The 21417-nt window shown below is 36.3% G+C and overlaps 1 protein-coding gene across 2 annotated transcripts; it reads right to left on the bottom strand.

Moving 5' to 3' along the window:
* Window positions 1-160: 160 nt before the first annotated feature.
* fam219aa (family with sequence similarity 219 member Aa) lies at window positions 161-20389 on the bottom strand. Of its 2 annotated transcripts, none has more exons than XM_082140334.1 (6): window positions 20136-20389; window positions 13158-13257; window positions 10500-10602; window positions 8292-8372; window positions 5548-5623; window positions 161-5215 (listed from the first exon to the last, which is right to left on the bottom strand). In XM_082140334.1, the coding sequence occupies exons 1-6, from the start codon at window positions 20193-20195 to the stop codon at window positions 5057-5059; spliced, it is 579 nt and encodes a 192-aa protein (XP_081996460.1). In that variant the 5' UTR covers window positions 20196-20389; the 3' UTR covers window positions 161-5056. The 2 variants fall into 2 exon arrangements, with proteins under 2 accessions (XP_081996460.1, XP_081996461.1); XM_082140335.1 differs by having other exon boundaries at window positions 5569-5623; window positions 20136-20386.
* Window positions 20390-21417: the final 1028 nt, after the last annotated feature.

Below are 21417 nucleotides of genomic sequence, written 5' to 3'. Positions count from 1 at the left end.
TATATATATATATATATATATTGTAGAATAATTGCATACTATTTTATTTTATAAACATTGTTTTTCTAAATTAAAATTGAGCAAATAATTACTGTCAAGCGTGTCAGTTTTTTTTTTTTTCTGGTGGCATATATGCATAAAAATACACAGGACAAGAGAGTTGCAATTGTATATTTCAGATGTATTTACTGGTATGATTCACTACACAGAACAACAAACATTGTTAAATACTGGTATGGAAACTGTTCATGTCTTTACAATCATATTTATCGACAGAAGGGGGGGAAATATGAAGGAAAGAAAATAAACCAAAAAACAAAATGTAAAAAAAAAATGAATGAAAAACATACCACTTGCAATAAATAACATGACCCATTGTATAGCTTCAATTAAGGCATACTCTACTTCAGTGTAGTAACAGAGAATGGACAATGATTTAGTCGTTACACAACGGAGTGTTTATCTCGAACCAAAGCAGACGCAGAGGATGACAGACATGTTCATTCATCACATACACAGATCAGTCAGTCTGTTGGCACGTCTATAAGTACCATGAGAGAAACGGCAGACAAGGGGCTTAAGGGAACTTGCAATCAAATTATTCACTTACATATCTATTGAGAGCTTATAGAACAGGCATTTTGTAGGTTATCTATTGCTAAGCTAAGAGCTATACCACTGAAACATGGCATTTTCCCTTGTCAAATAAATTAACAATGGCATTGGCAACTGAAAACATTTGCATGATGTTCAATCCCCTAGTTGACACCATAACATAGAAAAAAAAAAAAAAACGTAGTGAATGCACCTTTACTCTGCAGTGTAGTATGAAATATTTGCCTGCATATTAATACAGCAAAGTACGTTTTAGGGAGTTTGCGTTGTTGTGTTCCGTATCCACTTGAAAAGCAGTAAAAAGAAAAGATGTCATAATACTGTTCTGAAGTTTAAGAGTGATATAATGATCCACATTAAAAACACTGTCAATTTATACATCAGATCTACATTTTTGTTCAAAAGTTTGGGGTCGGTACTATTTTTTTTAAATGTTTTTGAAAGAGGTCTCTAAAATACAGTAACAACTGTTATATTGTGAAATATTATAACAATCTAAAAGAACTGCAATTTATTCCTGTGATGGTAAATCTGAATTTCATTACAGTCTCCGTTGTCACATGATCCTTCAGAAGTCAAACAAATATGCTGATTTGATGCTCAAGAAATATTTATTATTCTCATTATCAATGTTGAAAACCGTTGTGCTGCTTACTATTTATTGTGGAAACCATGATTCCTTGATTATTAGAAAGTTCAAAAGAACAGCATTTATTTGAAGTCGAAAACTTTTGTAACCGTTAAAGTCTTTACTGTCACTTTTCGATCAGTTTAATGCATCCTTGCTGAATAAAACATTTCCTTACTGATCCCAAACTTTTGAACAGCAGCATATAAAACATGATATATCATAATCTCCCTTCATACATTCTCTTAATTTACTACATCAGATAAATACTGGAGTGTTACTAGGGTATGTGCTTGGTGCAAAGGGGCATCTAAATACAGCTGGCAACGGCGACTGGGTGGCGATGTACATGCAAGACGATAAGGTGCTCTGAGTGTTGTACAAAATCAACAACAGTTTCATGACACACAGAAGACACAAATACTCTACAGAACAGTACAATCTTCAAATCGACGCAAGGACCTTCATACTCTGAGTGTTCGATGTTGCTTAACAGACGTGATAGAGATTTAGCCACACAGCTGGAATGAATTTATAAAGATGTTTATAAAGAAAGGCATTAAATTGAAGCGAAACCGCAAACTCAGAGTATTCTATCCCAGGGTACAACACTTAATGTCTGACAAAATGGTATTGCACTTTAAAATTACCATAAAGGCGAGAGCACTGAAGTGTAAAATTGATTTCTGGCATCATTTTGAATGTTGGCCAAAGGCTTTTCATGCCCGTTCCATCTTTAAAATAAAGAAACAATGCATTTTATGCATTTTGGCACAAATCAGATGAATAAAATCTATTGTATGGTACCTATATCTTCAAGTAAATCAATGCAAGCGTTCTTCCCCCTCTAAAAAAACTCCAAAATTCTCAAAACAAGGAGCTCTCAAAAATGAAACGCACTGAATCAGAAAATTGTACCGAATTATCTCATCTGTCTTATCTAGAGGTACATTTGAAAACTAGTATTTAAAAGGGATAGTTCACCCAAAAATCACCCTCAAGTTGTTTCAAACCTGTGAGTTTCTTTCTTCTGTTGAACACAAAAGGAAGATATTTTAAAGAATGTTGGTACCAAGACAGTTGATGGACCCCATTGACTTCCATAGTAGGAAAGAAATTACTATGGTGACAAAATTTTCATTTTTGGGTGATCTATCCCTTTAAGGTGATTACAATTCCCTTAGTCCAGTTTAACAGTGTTAGGTTTGTGTGCAGCAACCCTGATCTAAACCTTATAATAAAAACAAAAAATAAGTTCTATAAAGATTCTCCATTAGTAAACACATCTCAACTATTCAATGAGATTCCCTGACGTAAGAATTACACCTGCTGTCAGTATCGTAGCAGATTGGTGTCTTCTATATCTCAATTTCAGGGTGTGTTCACACTTGTAGTTCGGTTCTCTTGGTTCTTTTAGTCCAGACCAAAAAAGAAAATTATACATATAGCTAGTCCTGGTTCACTTAGCATTCACACCATCAAGACCGAAACTAAAGATACCAAAAAAAAGCTTTCCGAACATCCAAAACAATGCTGTGTGCTGGGCTAAACGTGCTTGTTGTATGTGCGTACATATAATGGTATTTTTACCAGTTGATAATTCTTGAACTGCTTAGAAAATGTGTAAAGGAGTCAAAACATAACAACTAGTCATTTCTCTGTTAAACACAAATGTAGATCTGCTGCAAGAAGGATATTCTGACGCCTGTATAGAACTGTAATGGGCAACTTCAGTGTGCATGGCATTCTGTCCTTTTTAGGGTCGCATACTGACATCATGTCCTGTTTTTGGTTCATTTAGATGCCTTTGGTCCATGTTGCGTTCATATTTCAGTCGAACCTCAGCAGAGTGCGTTTGGAGGTTCGCTTTTCAGGGGTCTCGGCTCACTTCACACTTATTCAAATGAACCGCACTAACAGAACAATCGCACCAAACCAAACCAAACCTGTCAAGTGTGAACACAACCTAAGTGTATTCCTTTTATTAGTGTTTGCTACAAAGCTACTGATAATATATTAATACATAAGTTTAAAATGTAAATGATCTGAGAAAAAAAAAATTCACCTGGTCACTATACACTCCCTTTCATTAGAAAACAAGCACATCTGTCCATATATATGTCCTTATAAAGCATCAGCTAAACAAAGGCAGATATTTTAGAGCAGTGATACCCCAAAAAAGATTTTGATTTCGCTTGGTTAAACCTATAAACAAAAATGACTTTAAATAAAAAATAAAATTATTAGGTCTGACAAAAGATCAAAATAATTCTCTAACTATTATTCTTTAAATTAATATATATTTTTTAAATAAGTTTAAGTTAAAAGGAACACATTTCTGGTTTGCTGTAAAGAGGCCCTTCCTGATTGGCTGTGTTTTTTTTAAAGGGGTCATGACATGAGAAATCAAATTTGCCTTGATCTTTTGACATATAAGAGCTCTTTGTACTATTAAATCATCCTGCAAGTTTCAGAGCTTAAAATTTCCTCCTCATTATAAACTAAGCATTTATTTAATCAAGCTCCAAAAACGACTTGTTTTGACATGGGTGGACTTGTGATGTCACACAGGCAAATACATTTGCATATGCCTGCCTCCAGAGCAAGACATCGACGAATAGTTATACATCATCACCCCATAGGCCCCGCCCACTTGCATTCAGACGCTTAATTTGCCAACACTGGATGTGAGCGTTGCGTCAAAAGCAAATAGAATCCATTATAATCACTGACGCTGTCTACACTGGAAACAGTATACAGATGCCCGTTCAATTTACTCCACGTTCTTGAGTCTGCCGACAAGACGACAAATCGAAGAGTAAATAGAAGCATTGAGGAACGTTCCTGTTAAAACACTGGTTTGCGTCTCTGTAAAGACTTTAGAAGTGTACCAGCATCAGGAATTATTGGATGGTTTATCTTTAAATGGCGTCCTGGATCGCGTCGGAGGATTATATGTTTGTTCAGATAATTTGACTGCAGATTGTTTTGTAAACGAGGCACAGTGTAATGGAGAGTTCGACATTAAACTTTTGTTGAAAAATGAAGCAGTCAGCTGTATTGAATCTGACAGCAGTTGCATCACAACCCGTAATAGGCCTAAATTATTTCTAAATGCTTTGTCTGTAAATTATAGTTTTATATGGATAATGTTTTCAAAACACTTACTCACATGCAATATCGAGTGACCGCTCGTACGATTTCCTATGCGATGACGTTAGCCAATCATAACATAGGCCCGTTTAATGACAAGCCTTAAAGAAGCCGCCCTTTAAAAACAGATCATTTCAGACAGAGGGTCAGAATGAGAGTTAAAAATAATTGTTTTTCCACATATATATATATTTTTTGTGTGTGCAAAAAAACTTTATTAAGTGAACCTCAAAGAACATATTAAAATAATTTTTAAAAATCCATGTCATGACCCTTTTAAGACAAAAAAGTTTGGCGTATTGAGGAGTCTATAGTGTGAAATGTAAATTTTTGTTCTGTTTTAAAAGATACTTGAGCAGCTGTATCGTTTTTAATGTTGCACCATGCATTTATATACACTTCAACAAATCTTACAGCTATCCACACCTAAGTCTAGCGCCCTCTGGTGATGATACAAAGACTCGCATCCTACCATAGGAGGAACCAATGACAGTTACATACTTGTGCATTTTCATTCATTATTTTTTCCCTATTTTATACTCATTTTAATTCACCCATTCTATTGTTTTTAACTTCTTTAGCAGTTACTCTATGCTGAGGATACTAACTGTGAGCTTAACTCACAGGGTTGGGACAAGAGGGGTTCAAGTGAGGGTGGGGTTACTGAATTTGACAGGCTGTGGAGGAAGTGGCTTGGCAGCACATGCAGGTAGGGTTGACTGATTTAGGGGGGATGAGGTCCAGGTCTTCATCATCGGGGATTTCGTCCAATCGGTAGCCATCCTTCAGAAGCTGAATGTTTAAATCTTGGTTTATTTGCTGTGGCAAAGAAACAGAATTAAACTAAATTGTTAGTGATCAGAGAATGTATATAATTTTGGTACAATTATAATATTAAAAACTATATAAATTAATAATACAATTATAAATTTTGTGTGAACTAAACCTTTAAAATATTAGGATTTATTCTATGACAGAACATGCTCTATATGACATGATCCCACTTTAGAAATAAATAAAATAATATAAAATAGGCGACTGTAAATGTGCCATTGAATTAGCAGTCAGTTTATTGTAACTGCGTACTGTAGAGAAGAGTTTAAGGCTATGGGATGGCAAATGGTTAATTGACTATTTCAGTGAATAAATACCTGGCCCCTTAGACATCTCACCTCGGCTGAGGAATATCCAGATGATGAGTATCTGGACATGTCGAAGTCATCGTCACTAAAAAAAAAAGAAAACAGAAATTACACAGTCACAATTGGACACCTTGATTTCAGATAAACAGCAACAGACCAATGAAATCTGCCCCTTTGCAGCAAACCTCATAAGAAATTGCTCACATAAACTACACATAAATTACAAAATTTCTAAAAGCAATCTACGGAATGGCTCCAGAATATTTAGTTGAGCTTATCAAGCCTTATAATTCAAGAGTGTGTCTCAAATCGAAGAGTGATCGCGCCTTTTCTGACGTTGGTCCAAGATTATGTGAAACCTGCCGGGTGGGGTAAGATCTTCCCCAACTTGAAATATTTTTAAAACCGTAAAAAGTCATACCTGTGCTCGCTTGCATTTTGATATTATTATAATGGTTATGTTATTGTTTTGTTGTGTTTTTTCTGTTTTCTTTATTTTTATATTGTATTTATTGTTGATTGTTTATATTTTTTGCTTTGTACAGCACTTTTGTAGCCTGAAAGGTGCTATATAAATAAATAAATACAAAAATATAAATACATAAAATGAACACTGCACCATTTTATGGATCAGTTTGAGTCAGCAAACTTCTGTTGAGATATATCAAATAAAGCCGTCACATTAAATGTTGTGATTTCTTTCAACATGTGGACTCCTCTTATGTTTCTAGTCATATTAGACAAATTTTATAACTACAAATGAGACTTTATTTAGTCACAGTTGAGCAAGAGAGAGAGAGAGAGAGAGAGAGGAATGTGAAGATGACATTTCAGCCAAATTATTTTATCAGGAAAAATCAACAGCGACAATCTGGAGCCTTCTGTTGATTTATGCTGTAATTACAAGCTGAGCTCTCCAATAAACGAAAAAGAACACAGGCAACGAGTGTTGGAAGAGTCTGTACGAGGCTTGTGATGGACAGAACGTCTGAGCATGTGACAGACAGTGGGTGTACGTACTAAATGTCAGGGAATGAGTGTTATATACAGCAAGGCTGAAATAGAAATAGAAAAACAGAGAGAGAGAGACAATGAAGGACGGGTGACCTAAAACATGACTTAATCACAAGTGCAGGCAGCTGAGGTCACAGATATCCAGTAGACAGCTGGCAGCACAGAAAACATCACCCATCTGTGTGAGACGCTGCACGCTGTGCCTGATCATCTGAACTGAACAGCAACCACGCTATTATGGCTGAACACATGCCGTGACACATCTCATTACAGAAGGGTGTAGGCCACACAAATGATACCGATGACTTCAAGTGCTTTGGACTGCTGTCAACAAACATGTTTACTTGCTTTTTCACAACTCTCAGGGCTAGAATCCTAGACACAAGACAAATCCTGGCCAGAACTGTACTGGTAATGGTGCACCGAGAGCACAAAAGAAGATATTTTGAAGAATGTCGGTAATCAGACAGTTGACGTGATTGCCAACATTCTTCAAAATATCTTCGTTTGTGTTCAGCAGAAGAAAGAAATTCATACAGGTTTGGAACAACTTGAGGGTGAGTAAATGATGACAGAATTTTAATTTTTGGGTAAACTATCCCTTTAAAGGGTTAGTTCACCTAAAAATTAAAATAAGCCCATGATTTACTCACCCTCAAGTCATCCTACACTCTTAAAAATAAAGGTTCTTAAAAGGTTCTTTGTTGGAGTATATGATTCCATGAAGAACCTTTAACATCCAAGGAACCTTTCCATTCCACAAAAGGTTCTTTAGATTATAAAAGGGTTCTTCACCATCAACCTCATGTGACCCCACATTGTTGGAGTAAATTTGTATAGGTGTATATGACATTCTTCTTTCAGACGAATTTAATCGGAGTTATGTTAAAAAATGTGCTGGCTCTTCCAAGCTTTATAATGGCAGTGAATGGCAGTTTCTGTTTTAAGTCCATACAAGTGCATCTGTCCATCATAAAAGTAAACCACACGGCTCTGTGGGGGTTAATAAAGGCCTTCTGAAGTGAATCGATGTGTTCATGTAAGAAGTTGCATCCAAAAAATGCAGAAAAAAATGCATCATGGTTTTCACAAAAATATGAAGCACATTTTGACATTGATAATAATAATAAATAAAAAAATCTTGAGCCTCAAATCAGTATATTAGAATGATTTCTGGAGGATCATGTGGACAATAATCATGTGAAAATAAATTATGAAAAATGATGTTAATAATCAATAAAGTTAATAATCAATGATCTCAGAAAATGCTACAACAATTTATAATATGTCCACTTGAAGTAAAAGTGCTCTTTAAAGTTTAATGCATGGTGTTATGGACAATTTTGTTCATCTCTGTAATGACTTTTTGCAAAAGCAAATGATGATTCATTTTGCCGAAGTTGAAGGGTCTCGCTTTGCCATCAGGAAAGCACATTCATTTTAAATCTTTTATGCTTTGCCAGTTTCTCACACCAGTCTGAAGCGCACCAGCTTTAGTCGCTTTCAAATTAGCTGGTATTTTGATTAAATGTCAGGTTCTTTTCAGATGGAGATGGCTGGCTTTACATCTGCTAGGAAAATGGCATAAAGCTTTAATTAGAGGATTTATTTCCATCTCATCGTTTGATACATTCTAATCCTTCCCTAGCAGTGAAGCATTCTGAAATAATCATGAAAGATTTCCAGAGCATTTCCCAGAGAAGAACATGGTGAAGTTTTTAATGTGAAGTGTGTCATACCTGTCAGTGTCCAGTGCTACAAGCGGCTTCTCATCTGGACTCTGGTCTAAGGAGGAATACCCTTTATTAGGTACAACCAACCTGTAATGAAAGTGGGGAAAAAGGAAGAGGCTGTCAGACCAGTGAAATCAAAGCCCATGTCTATTCATATACATATCAATGTATGAATGCATATATAGGTACTTATACACATTGCTTTGATGATGATCTGCCACACAGTGATTGACTGGAATGGTGATATGGGTTTTTCAATAGCCATTATCTTTCATTAGCCAATATCTAGAAAGTGGTGTTGCTGATGGCCGATAGAGACAATTATATTCTTCTATTTTGCATTTGATTTATTTAAAACAATGTCATTATATATATATATATATATATATATATATATATATATATATATATATATATATAATAAAATATGCTGACTATTTAGTTAATAAACATAGTAATTGTGTGTGTGTGTGTGTGTGTGTATATATATATATATATATATATATATATATATATATATATATATATATATATATGAAGAGTTCAGATGCAAAGGCCTCTAAGTGCCATCTGAAATTTTCTTCTAGAATGATCATTTTTATCAAGCTCGTATATTTAAGTTCTGTAATTTCACTTAAAAGACAATTAATAGGACATTTTCATTGCCATTTAAATGAAATTACTGAACTTAAATATACGAGCTTGATAAAAATTATCATTCTTGAAGAAAATTTCAGATGGCACTTAGAGGCTTTTGCATCTGAACTCTTCATATATTGTATACAATTGATGATAACATTTTATGATAAAAATCGAATTAAAATTCTTTATCTTTTCTATCCACAAGCACAATACCATTAATCTAAAATGGCCACATATTACCTGATATATCTACATATCACTATTAGGAACTCGCAAAAAACAGAGGCAGTCATTTCTTTTTTCTTTTTTTTTAGGTTTTATTTTTATCTATTAACCTTTAATTTTAACATCCAATTTTTCCAAATCCTTAAGTACTAGGCCAAATCTGACAAGGGAAATCATATAAATTAGGGGCATGGTTGAGTTTAACATCATCAAACCCTGTTACATTAGCCAAAGCTGGAGCATCTTTTGTTCCTCCTCTCAGGATGAAGTTAATCTCTGGCCCTCAGGCTTTTAGAATAAGCAGGCCTGTGTGCAGCTAATCTTCAGGCCTAAAGCTATATGCTCTAAAACAGGCCTGCGGACGGGTTCTAGCATTTGCGCTAATCCTAACAGGGCACCAGGGACCGGTGAGATGGCAGAAGGACTGCACTAACACTAATTAACATTCACAGACTGTACAGCCTTCATATAAAACTGCTGTTTATACAATTTGATGTTGTTGCTGTTCATATTTTTGATGTACTAAAATCAACCATTGTTATGAGGCCATACATTTGTTTTAATGAAAATGTTTCCAATAATAAAAACATATATGGTGTTTCTCATGCACAAATGTTTCATTTGAGAACCATTAGTTGATTTGGTAAGAAATTAGTTTTAGGGTGTGTTCACACTTGGCAGGTTTAGTTTGATTAAAATGAACTCTGGACCAAGCCCTCCTGAAAAGTTGAGTCTCGGTCCACTTGTTTGGCGCACACCAAAGTTCGGATGGCAGCGTTCAGACTTATAAAAAATTATGCCATCCGAATGCTGCCATCCGAACTTTGGTGTGTGCCAAACAAGTGGACTGAGACCCAACTTTTCAGGAGGTCTTGGTCCGCTTCCAAACGAACTCTGGTGTGGTTTGACAAATGCAACACAGACCAAAGACATCTAAACGAAACAAAAACAATGTCACAGGATGCAACCCTAAAAACGACATGCTCAAACATGTATCTGGTTCTTCTCGTCATAAAATCTATGTTGATCATTACTTTTCAGTACAGGTGTCGGAACCGCCGCCTCCTTGCAGCACATATTCGTTTTTATGTGTTCCTCCAGGAATAGAGGAATTCCTGGCACTGTTGTGTCTCCTTTACACATTTCATAAGCTGTTCGAGAGTTCTCAGCTGGTAAAAATACCACCATGTGTACGCACATACAACGAGCGCATCTAGCCCAGCACATAGCATTGTTTTGGATCTTTGGTAAGTTCTGTCTCAAAACTAACCAAAAGAACTGAATTACAAGTGTGAAAACACCCTTTATAAGTTTTAACTCATGAAAATGAGGGTGGAGAAGTCTCACCTTGTTCTGGCCATAACATTATTTTTCTTGGGTTGCTGATTGACTGGACTACCCACAGTTCCATTCTTCACCGAGCCCTTCCTCGCAAGTTCTCGTTGTTTCTCTACCAAAAGAATGAATTAAGAACAATTAAGATCAATTTTGAAAACCTCCCATTGACTTACACTGATAGAATCTTCAGAATTCAAAATGTAACAAACAGCGAAGGTGTCATCATGATATATGCATACGGAATTGTGATTGGTTCTCATTCTTAGAGACAACTGCATACTGAAGACAGATGCTGCATCGGAAATCGAATACTTCCCTTATGCGAAAAACTAAGTACACCAAAATAGAAGTATATCTGAATACATAGTATTTGAAAAACAGTAGACCCTGGATTCGAAAAAGTACCCAGACGACCGACTACTTCAGCAGAGATTCTGAAGAGCGCATTTGATGGGCACTTTACTATCCCATGAGGCCACGGGAGAGGGTTTATGAATGGCAGTGAATATTTCTTCCACAGACACAAATAACACGGATGAGTCATGTGACAGAAACATCATGGTGTATGTAGTACGTCTGAATATCATTCATATTATACACATTCTTACTATATAGAACGTACTCATTTAACAGTCGCGAAGTAAATTAAAATTCAAAAGTAAAACTTACTTAGTATGTAACTTTGAGTCTCCTCTGCATACATATTTAACCACAGTGTGTTCTTTTAAATCCAGATCAATACCATGGCAACACATACAGTTTTATCATGCGTTGAGACTACAGTCTTATTAATATTCTCCATTCTGCATGGTTCTCTGGCTGGAGAACAGTTTCTTCAGGCATGAAGTCTGAGGTTGACTTCTGCTTGACTTACACACACTGGCCTGCCTGCATGTGTGTGTGTGTGTGGGAGAGATTTCTCTGCGGTGCCATAAGTAATACGGCTGTCAGAGTGAGGACTGTAAAGTGAAGTTTAATTAACAACAGCAACTGCCGTATTTCAGGAAGCCTTAACCGAACATCTCTAAACACAGAAACAGGGCTGAGCAATAAGCAATGCTGTTTTACTTTCTGCTGTTAGCCAATGAAACAGTGAAATATTTTTTTATTGGGGGGAATTTTTTTTTTTCTGAAAATCATGGAGGATCTAAAAGTTCAAGACATTAAATGGACTTTATTTCTACCCCTCAAAGCCTCCTTTTTTTTACTTTTCTCTTTGGACAATACTGATAGCCAACAATAACCTTAATGTTAAGGTTTGCAATGTTGTTAATGTTCATTAAACTTACACTTTTAAAAACTTAAAACAAAAAATTTGAAATGTTGCTTTGGCAACAGACTGAAATAAGTACTAAAATTGAAATAAAAATAGATTAAAGCTAAATAGAAATATAAAAAACAAATGAAGAGTTCAGATGCAAAAGCCTCTAAGTGCCATCTGAAATTTTCTTCTAGAATGATCATTTTTATAATGCGCGTATATTTAAGTTCAGTAATTTTGCTTAAATGACAATTAATAGGTAATTTGCATTGCCATTTAAGTGAAATTACTGAACTTAAATATACAAGCTTGATAAAAATGATCATTCTAGAAGAAAATTTCAGATGGCACTTAGAGGCTTTTGCATCTGAACTCTTCAAATATATATAATAAAATGAATATAACTTAAACATTACAATGAATTTAAAATATAACATTCAATAAAAAAAAATATATAGAACACCTTATGGTTGAAAACTGTTAAGTCTTTTCCCCCAATACAGACTACCAATAATTGTAATGTTATGGCTGATAACTAATATGATGTCTATTTATAATATATGTTTCGCATTATATATAAATTACTACTATTATTAAATTATTGACAGTTAAATTGGGCTTTTTTTAAATTCAACAGAAGGATATTTTTTCCCCAAATTACACAGAAATTAAAGGTGCATTGCGCAAGTCTCTGAGTTTTTGCAGAACTATGCCCCCTCTGGCGGCAAGCGAAACTGCAACCAGAGGTTGTCTTTTGCACTAGACAAAAGTTTTCTTTTTTTTATCTTACGTGGAGTTTGCGTTGGTGTTTGAAATGAACTACAAGCCGGTCTCTTAGAATCCATCTTCTACGGAGAATGGCGGCGAATACACAAACCTGCCAGACATAGCCAGGTGAGCGTGCCGTGAACGCGCATGACGTCACGCCCAGTCTCAAATTCCGACCCGAATCCCTCTTATTTATTTTACTGTACAGGATTATAGAGACAATCGCAGTGATCAGAGAAGGGCTCATTCAGCCCATCAGGCAATTGTTTAAGCATGTATGGGTTAGAAAACGGGTATTTTTAACATGAAAAGTTGCGCAATGCACCTTTAATGTCATTTATTGAAAATGTCCTTGAAGAAAAGGAAAGCCCACAAAAATCCACAATTGTATTTGAAAGACTGCAGTTACATGTTCTCTGAGAAACTCTGACTTGAAGACTCATTACACTTCTGCTTATCGAAAACCATGGCCATCTATTTCACACGGCCGCTTCTTAAATCTCGCTCCAAGCCATTTGCTTCACAATCACAGTATCAGCGGGAAAATCAATACAGTCACTTTTACAATCAAATGGACAAATTACACTGGTGACGATATGGCGTAGTCAGATCCCTGGCTGAATGAGAAAGTGCCTTACCTATCTTCACTTGCAGCGGAGAGGGTTTGTAGTTGATAGCGACTGACTCTGGTTCTCTTGTTCCTGTTTCAGCCTCCAAAGTGGACGTTTCCGCAGGATCCTGGAGAAAAAAAGCACAATCAGATGTAACACTACATTCCCACGGCCAGACCCTAGTTATTAGCAATGTGCAAAACTACATATTTCCAAAATCGATCAATTGACAAATGGATTGAGGAAGCGGTTTCAATATGAGTTCAGAGTGTAAACAGAAAAACCTTCCAAATCTGAAACAATGTAAAGAAGAAGGGCACTCTCTGATGCAAAACTATTTCAACCATGCTCAGCTCAGTGTGCTGATAAAAAAAAAAACAGACAGCAAATATCGGATTGGTAGTAAATAATGGTATCTGGTGAGTCAGAGGGTGTATAATTCTATTGGTAAAATAACACGAGTCAGCACAATGTCACCATGCTGTCGCTGGAACGGGTCATTTTTAATGCATCTCTCTCAAAACGTCTCAGATTTGCTTTCACAGCTGTGCTCCAGCGACTTATTGATTCTGAGACCAGAGATAGATGTTAGGGCCTGTGCAGTCGAAAACTCACAATGGCCTGTGTAAACAAATAGATAGTCACGGCAATTTTTTTTTACTAAAATAAAAAATACAATTAAAACTTCTTACAACATTACATACCAACTGGTCAGACTTTAGTTAAGGGTCTAATTCTCACTATTAATTAGTTGCTTATTAGCATGCATATTACTAGGATATTAGCTGTTTATTAGTACTTATAGAGCAAATATTAAAGGTCCCATGACATGAAATTTCCACTTTCTGAGGTTTTTTAACATTAATATGAGTTCCCCTAGCCTGTATATGGTCCCCAAGTTTCTAAAAATTTTAATCGGTGTAAATCGAGCTTTTGCTATCTTTCTCTGCCTTTGAGAAAATGGAAGCTCAACCGGGCTGATCTTGAATCTCCTCCTTATGACGTCATAAGGAGAAATGTTACCTCCCCTTTCTCTGCTTTGCCCGCCCAGAGAATATTTCTCGCCCATGAGAAAATGAGCTAGGAAGTAGAACGCGCGCGCGCGATTTTAGTTTGTCCACGAGAGATATCATGGCTTTTGAGCGAGCGAAGCATAATAATTGCTCAATAATTGGATGTACAAATGAACATCGAATGGTCAATACAGAGCTGGGCTTGCTGAACGTCGGACAAGTAAGTCAACAAATTATATACAAGTGTGTTGCTTTACTGTTTATGGTTACCTAGCTTCTTACACGTAGAATGTGGCTGTCACATTAGCTATGCAGCTATGCAGTTACTTGCGCTAATGTAAAGGTAGACAGCATCAAGTTACACACACTGTAACGCGAGTGTTGTACACGTCTTTGTTATTTGGATAACCGTTTTCCTGTTGGTTATATGGCGCGCGCGATATCCGCATTTCAAGATCGCAGAGCTTGATGTAATTGTAATAAGATAAATTACAGATGTTACAGATCTCTCATGAAAAGGCAAGGTTCGCGTTAGCTACATGATGATAACTGTAAACCATCCGAATAAAGTACCGTATCCAGACATTATTTTTTTAAACTAACCATTCGGAAACGTCCTGCTGGAGCCGCTGAGTTGCAACTTCTTCATCCGTTGCTTCTCCATCTGGATCAGATTCTAGGTCAAACTGAAATGCTTGAACAACTGCGTGTCTTCGTGCCATTGCAATATATCCAACATAAACAAACATGCATGGTACCGTTGCGCAAGATGGTCAAGGCCACACCCACCCTCCACCTTGCGCCGCCTTTCTCCTCCTCATTAGTATTTAAAGCTACAGACACCGAAACGGCCCGTCTGAAGGAAGCTCCTTCTGGGACTGGCTTGTAGTGGCTATAATTCTGCACCGAGGCTGAATTTTTGGAAAGGGATTTCAGATACAGTACTAAGGACCACTAAGGACTATATTAAAGCCTACAAAAAGTAGCATGTCATGGAACCTTTAACACCTTATTCTGCATGACCATACTCTACATTCTTAATCCAATACCTAAACTTAACAACTAACTTACTAACTATTAATAAGCAGTAATTAGGAGTTTATTGGGTTAAAAGTCGTAGTTAATTGGACCCTAAACCAAAGTACGAAAAAAAATTCTATTGTACCGAAATCGTACCGAATCGTGACCCCAAAACCGAGGTACGTACCAAACCGTGACTTCTGTGTACCTTTACACCCCTATTATACATATTATATCAGACAGACATGGATGTAAATTTTACATTGCACAATAAGATGGTAAGATATATCCAAGCCTTCATTACTACTCAAACTTAAAGTCTGAGCCACACCCTCTCTTCTCCACAGCCTCCTTTCTGCACAGCTGCTCGGATGAGAGATGGAGGAAAGGAGGGAGATTCTAGCTGTCATAGTAACCGACGGGTACTTCCTGCATAGCTGGCTTGCATGAAACCAGACATGTTTTGTTGCTTGGGCCTTTAATATGTAGGGTCTGAGTGCTCAGTGACATCACCAAGGACCGGGAGAGACAGAACAGAGGGAGCTTGTTGGAGAAAATGTTGAGAGCACACCCAAGCTAACAGAGCGCCTATTGTGACCTCAAAAAGCCTGCCTTCATTGGATGTGGCCACTTGAGACTCTTTAGGCAATCATCGTGTATATTTTTAGATAAAATATAGTTACAATTTACATAAATATATACATTATAAAATAAAAATACTACAATTACTAAAAGGCTAGGCTATATAGAAATATTTACTATTAAAAATTTAAATTAAAGAAAATATTACAAATAAGCTAATTCAAATATAAATACATACTATATAAATGCTATAAATAACAGGCTACTAAAATAACACACTATTTCTAAACTTTTCCACTGACTACGGAAATATCATTATCAGAAGGCATTATGAAATGTCTGGATAAACTCATGTTAATGGTGAATAAATGATGCTAAAACCTTTGAAGGGGTCATTGGATGTAAAAAAAAAAAAAAATCTATATCATAAAGAAATTTGCTTACCCAACATGGAGGAGGAAGCAGCCTTGTTGTTGAAGGCAACCTCTTTGCCCACTGGCTCAGCGGTGGCATAGTGCCAGCTGTAGGCCTGGCAGGGTTCTCACAAACCCTTTAAGCTCAGCACCAGCTAAAGAGACCAGCTGGGGATTGTGGGTAATAGCCCAGCAGGATACCATCAAGCTCCTAAAGCATCTAATCATATGCTGAGTATAAAGTACACTGTCATCTCGATCTGAAGCTGTTAATGGAACCACAGTATCATTTTCATTTTTTTCGAGCATCAGAACACAACACAAGCAAGGGGTAATGCTTCACATCAACATAAATAACAGAAAAACAACTATCTGTCTTTTGATTTTGCGGTCCACAAAGGACTTTGTTGTGTTAGCCGACGTATTGGGCTTTCCAGACAGCCTTTGTTAGATTACACAGGCTACACCAATCTCAGAGCAACACCACCTAGCACACCATCAAAGTCACGCATATTCCACTGGCTACATGTACAACCGCCCGTGAAATGTATGCAGCATCTACTGGAGAAAACCAAGAGTGATGCGTCAGAGCACTATAGAGCCATATCTGATGCAACCCTAATCTCTGTTCTCATGGTTTAAAGCTGATTTAGCATGTTGTCACAAGATTAAATTGATCAGAAATCTATAGAAACTATCAGCACTGAAACCATGAAGTGAGTCTACATTAAAGCAATGCAAGACTCACAAATCCATAGAAACACATCAAAAACAAGCTAGTTAAACATGGCGAATCCACACTGCACACCTGTAGGTCTTGTGCTAAATAAATCTCTCACAACGTTTCAAGGATTTTAAAATGGGTGTCAATGAGAAGGTCAACTTTTAGCATCAAGCAAACATAGGCTAATGATGTCATGTGGGATCTTATGATCTGAACCCCAGGATCCTTATGCCCTCTCTGACCCCATGTCATGTCAATATGGCATTTTGGTGATGCAGGTTGATGAACTAGAAGAAGATGAGCGAATGCTGACACAGCCGAAGAGATAAAAAGGATTGGTGGGATTATATGACATGATGTACTTGGGACCAATCACAGCAAAGCATGATCCATAAGGTGACTAACAGTTGCTCTAGCCTATATGTCCCATATAGGGACAACCGATTAACAGATGCCTCATAAAAATAAAACCAGAATATACAGGGTGGGCCATTTATATGGATACACCGTGGTGGCATGGGAGTGGTTGGTGATATTGAGGTCCTGTTTGTGGCACATTAGTATATGTCATGGTCACCACCCATCTTGAGGAGTTTGCCCCGTCACATGTACTGGTGTGCCACAAACGGGACTTTGGTGTCACCAGCCATTCCCATGTTGTTGCGGTGTATCCATATAAATGGCCCACCCTGTATATTAAATTTCCCACTCATTTAAAGGGATAGTCCACCCAAACATAACAATTCTGTCATTATTGATTCACCCTCATGTAATTCCAAACTGTATGACTTTCTTTGTTCACTGGAACACGAAAGAACATATTTTGAAGAATGTAGGTAACCAAACTTAGTAAGTTCCCACTGACTTCTATTGTGAGGACAAAAAATACAATGCAAGTCAATGGGAACCAAAACTTCTTGGTTTCCAGCATTCTTCAAAATATCTTCTTCTGTGCTCTGCCGAAGAAATAAAGTCATACAGCTTTGGAACGGCATAAGGGTGAATAAATGATGACAGATTTGTCATTTTTGTGTGGTCTGTCCCTGTTAGTTTGACAGGAAAGTTGTTCTAGGACTAACAAAAGATGCTCATCCAGGAAAATGCCCTACTTGCAAAATCTAGCAAGGACCAGCGTACTGTTATTACTGACCTCCTTTTATCCAAGCACATGACATTCTGAAATTAAAATGAGTGCTTCTTGTTTTTTTCTACTCGTTTATTAGCTCTAATAGAATGTCATCTTCATCTATGTATAGACAAGACATCTAAAAAAAAAGAAAAAGGTGTGATGATTACAATAAACAGGAAAGCCAATAAATACTAAATTCCTGAAAGGATAAGCATTCTTCTTTGAAAAGCAGGTGCCATATTGCAGTGGGTCTGTCCTTTTCTGCCCACAGAAGAATGAATTAGCATGAGAAAGCACAGTTTGTTGTATAGGGTAACAGCTGGGTCTGCAGCACGTTGGGAATAGTGAGGCGCCAATGAAAAAAGAATGACAATATCACTCCAGGCCGGATCTCACCAATCCAGCAAGGTGCGGATTTCAGTTCACCCAGAAAATACAGGCTACTAACTGAATGAAAACCTACTTACTTCACTGGAAATCAATGCATTAACAAAAGCTCTAAAACAAATAAGAAATTCAAGATGTGTCTGCTGCTACTACTGTCTGAATGGGAAGACGAGAACAAATCTATACAATTCAAGTGCTTTCAGACTTGTATTGTTTGTGATTATCATCCTTGTGTTTTCTTATATACATATGTTAAATTCTACAGTATTGTGTTTAACTTAATATACAAATTGAAACTGATGCTTAAAAGAACTGATACTTTGCATTTACTTTGTGTACTCCCTGAAAAAGTAAATAATTGCGTTATAAAGTTACTTTTTATGGAAAGTAATGCGTTACGTTACTTTTGTTACTTTTCCTCACTTTGGCTGGGCTTGCTTATTTGTTTTATAATAACAAAAAAAAAATTGGGGACAAATGTAAAGGCCATTTTCACACTGAAATTGAAATGATGCAGGAGAACAAAATTCAACACTTCAGCAATAACAAAAAAAAAATGAATCACAAATGTGCTGTTTATCTAAAGTCATTTTTGCTTATTTGTATGGTTTAATTGGATCATCAAAGGTCAGCAGCAAAGACATTGAGATTAATTACATTAAGTATATTTGTGTTATTTAACATATATAATTACTACAGGTTTGCGTAATATTCTGAGTTTGCATTTCAGTGTTTTGATGAATATTTAATCTGTTTTTATGCAATTTTTGTGTACTGTGAAATGAGTAAATGCAAGCCCACATTTAGTGTAGAAATACCATAGCCATCATGTTTACAAAGCGCCAGCGCACACAACTCTGAACCTCACTCCCTTTTTATCTCAACATGGGGACAGGAGAGCTGCCAGTCAATAAAGTGGGGGGAAAAGTCATTTGCATTACTTATTTGAAAAATTTACTCAGATATTTTGTTGTGCATTATTTTAAAGTAATGTGTTACTTTACTCGTTACTTGAGAAGAAATCTGATTATGTAACGCACGTTACTTGTAATGCGTTAGTGACAGGTTTGTGTCATCATGACGTATGAAACCATCACGTGGTCCCTGACATTCAGATGAGGCACAAAAATAACCTTCCAGAGTAGTTAATTAGAGAAAAATATTTACTATTTAATTTGTAAAGTAACTAACTTAATCACAGAAATTATACAAGCATAATCTCAATCAATTCGTTCTCAGTTTATTATGAATCTGTTCTATTATTTTGAACCAAACCGACGTTACTGGTCCAATTCAATCCGATTCGTGATCAAACAGCGCAGACCGCTTCAATTATAAGATCCGATTCAAAAGAACAAACGTTTACGGATTTGACATCGATAATTACGAACAGGCATTCCTGTCAAATATAACAATATAACAGATATAACTTATAATGTGAGATCATTTATTTAGTCTCATTAAAGGCCGGAACATTCTGCACATATTCTGTTTATTAACTGAGTCAATGTCAATAACAGCTGGCATTGTAGTAACGTTATCAATCTATTCTAGACAACTGCATTTGTCTCTAAATATCCGATGCTTTGGATGACATCTGTAACGTTAACCCACCGGCGTTTGTGGGCTAGGTTAAGTTAGATAATACAGAATTACTGTCTTTACACATAGTGTCATTTAACACGACATGTAAAGGTACACAGTGTTTTTCTCCATTCAAGAGAGAGTGGCACTTACCAGCAGCTTTATCTCTGGGTTTACTGGTGGCACTTGAAATCTGTCAATTTCTTCCATCATTTTGATAAAACGTCAGTCTTGTAAAGTGAAGCACAAATGCTTAAGGCGATATCCTAATTGAAACCCGCATTTATTCACTCTCTGGATCGGTTCAAAGATGCCGAGCTCTCCAGCATCATCTCTAGTTGTTTTCCGCTATCTGGCTGTTACCAGTCAGGGGTGACTCAACAACAGCAACATCTGACTTCCGGGTCCGGAACCCCTCCCATACTGACGAGGCGCTGAATAATTAATCAGTTCGATAATGATTTCGGTCGTGCTGACAAACATCAGAACATCACTATCCCTTTACGAGATAAAGGGATAGTATACCCAAAAATGAAAATTCTATCATCATCACCCTCAAGATGTTCCAAACCTGTATGAGTTTCTTTCTTCTGTTGAACACAAAATAAGTTTATTTTAAAGAATGTGGGTACGTTAACCAGACAGTTGATGGCACCCATTGACTTCCTACTATGGAAGTCAATGGGTACCGTCAACTGTGGTCAGGTTGAGGGTGATTAAATGATGACAAAAATGTAAATTTTTGGGTGAACTATCACTATAAGGTCGATTTGCCGATCAAAAGCAACACAGCAAAGCTTTGGACTAATGGCAAATCAAATATAACAATCGTGCAAATATTGGTATCATAATAAATTAATACTGAGGCATGTGCTAAAATATTACTTTTATAGTTTATTATTATTTATACATTCAGTCTTTTGTTTTATTGTGTTAAAATATTATGGTTTTATTTAAAATTTGCGTATTATGTAAGAATGGCAAATGCCAACGTTGCTGTTGTTGTTTTTGGTTGTGTTAACAAAAACAGATTTTTGCATTTTTCAGCTTTTATGAAACTTTGAAAGATAAATGTCAAATAAAAAAAATAAAAAAAGATTGTCGCTCGCTATCACGATCTTGTGTTTCAGGATTTCGTCTTTGCTCTTTAAATGACTTTTATTTTGAAACAATCTTCTCCACAATAATCAAATTCTGCAGCAAGCCTTGATTATGTCCATGCCAAAGGTGAAATATGCATTATTTATATTGTGGAAAACATTATATAGTCAAAAGAAAAACCACAACACTGAACGATACCTAAATCTTTTTTAACAGTTTGAGATATTTTACAGTAAATTTTAAATTTGACTTTAAAATTAATTGCTTTTGTTATTTTATTTATTCATCTATTCCTTTACACAATATCAATCAGCTTTCATTTTACATATTAAAA

This window comes from Leuciscus leuciscus, assembly GCF_965113295.1.
Source record: "Leuciscus leuciscus genome assembly, chromosome: 16".
Taxonomy (NCBI): domain Eukaryota; kingdom Metazoa; phylum Chordata; class Actinopteri; order Cypriniformes; family Leuciscidae; genus Leuciscus; species Leuciscus leuciscus.
The sequence above is the reverse complement of the archived record's forward strand: the minus strand, read 5'-3'. Positions and strand labels throughout refer to the sequence as shown.

Bases quoted from the DNA above. Each gene is read 5' to 3' on its own strand.
- fam219aa (XM_082140334.1), bottom strand. From the start codon at position 20,195: ATGATGGAAGAAATTGACAGATTTCAAGTGCCACCAGTAAACCCAGAG. The intron at 8,373-10,499 runs GTGAGACTTCTC...CTTTCATTACAG, and splicing joins AATGTTATGGCCAGAACAAG to GTTGGTTGTACCTAATAAAG. The intron at 5,624-8,291 runs GTATGACACACT...TTTTTTTTTTAG, and splicing joins GTAGCACTGGACACTGACAG to TGACGATGACTTCGACATGT.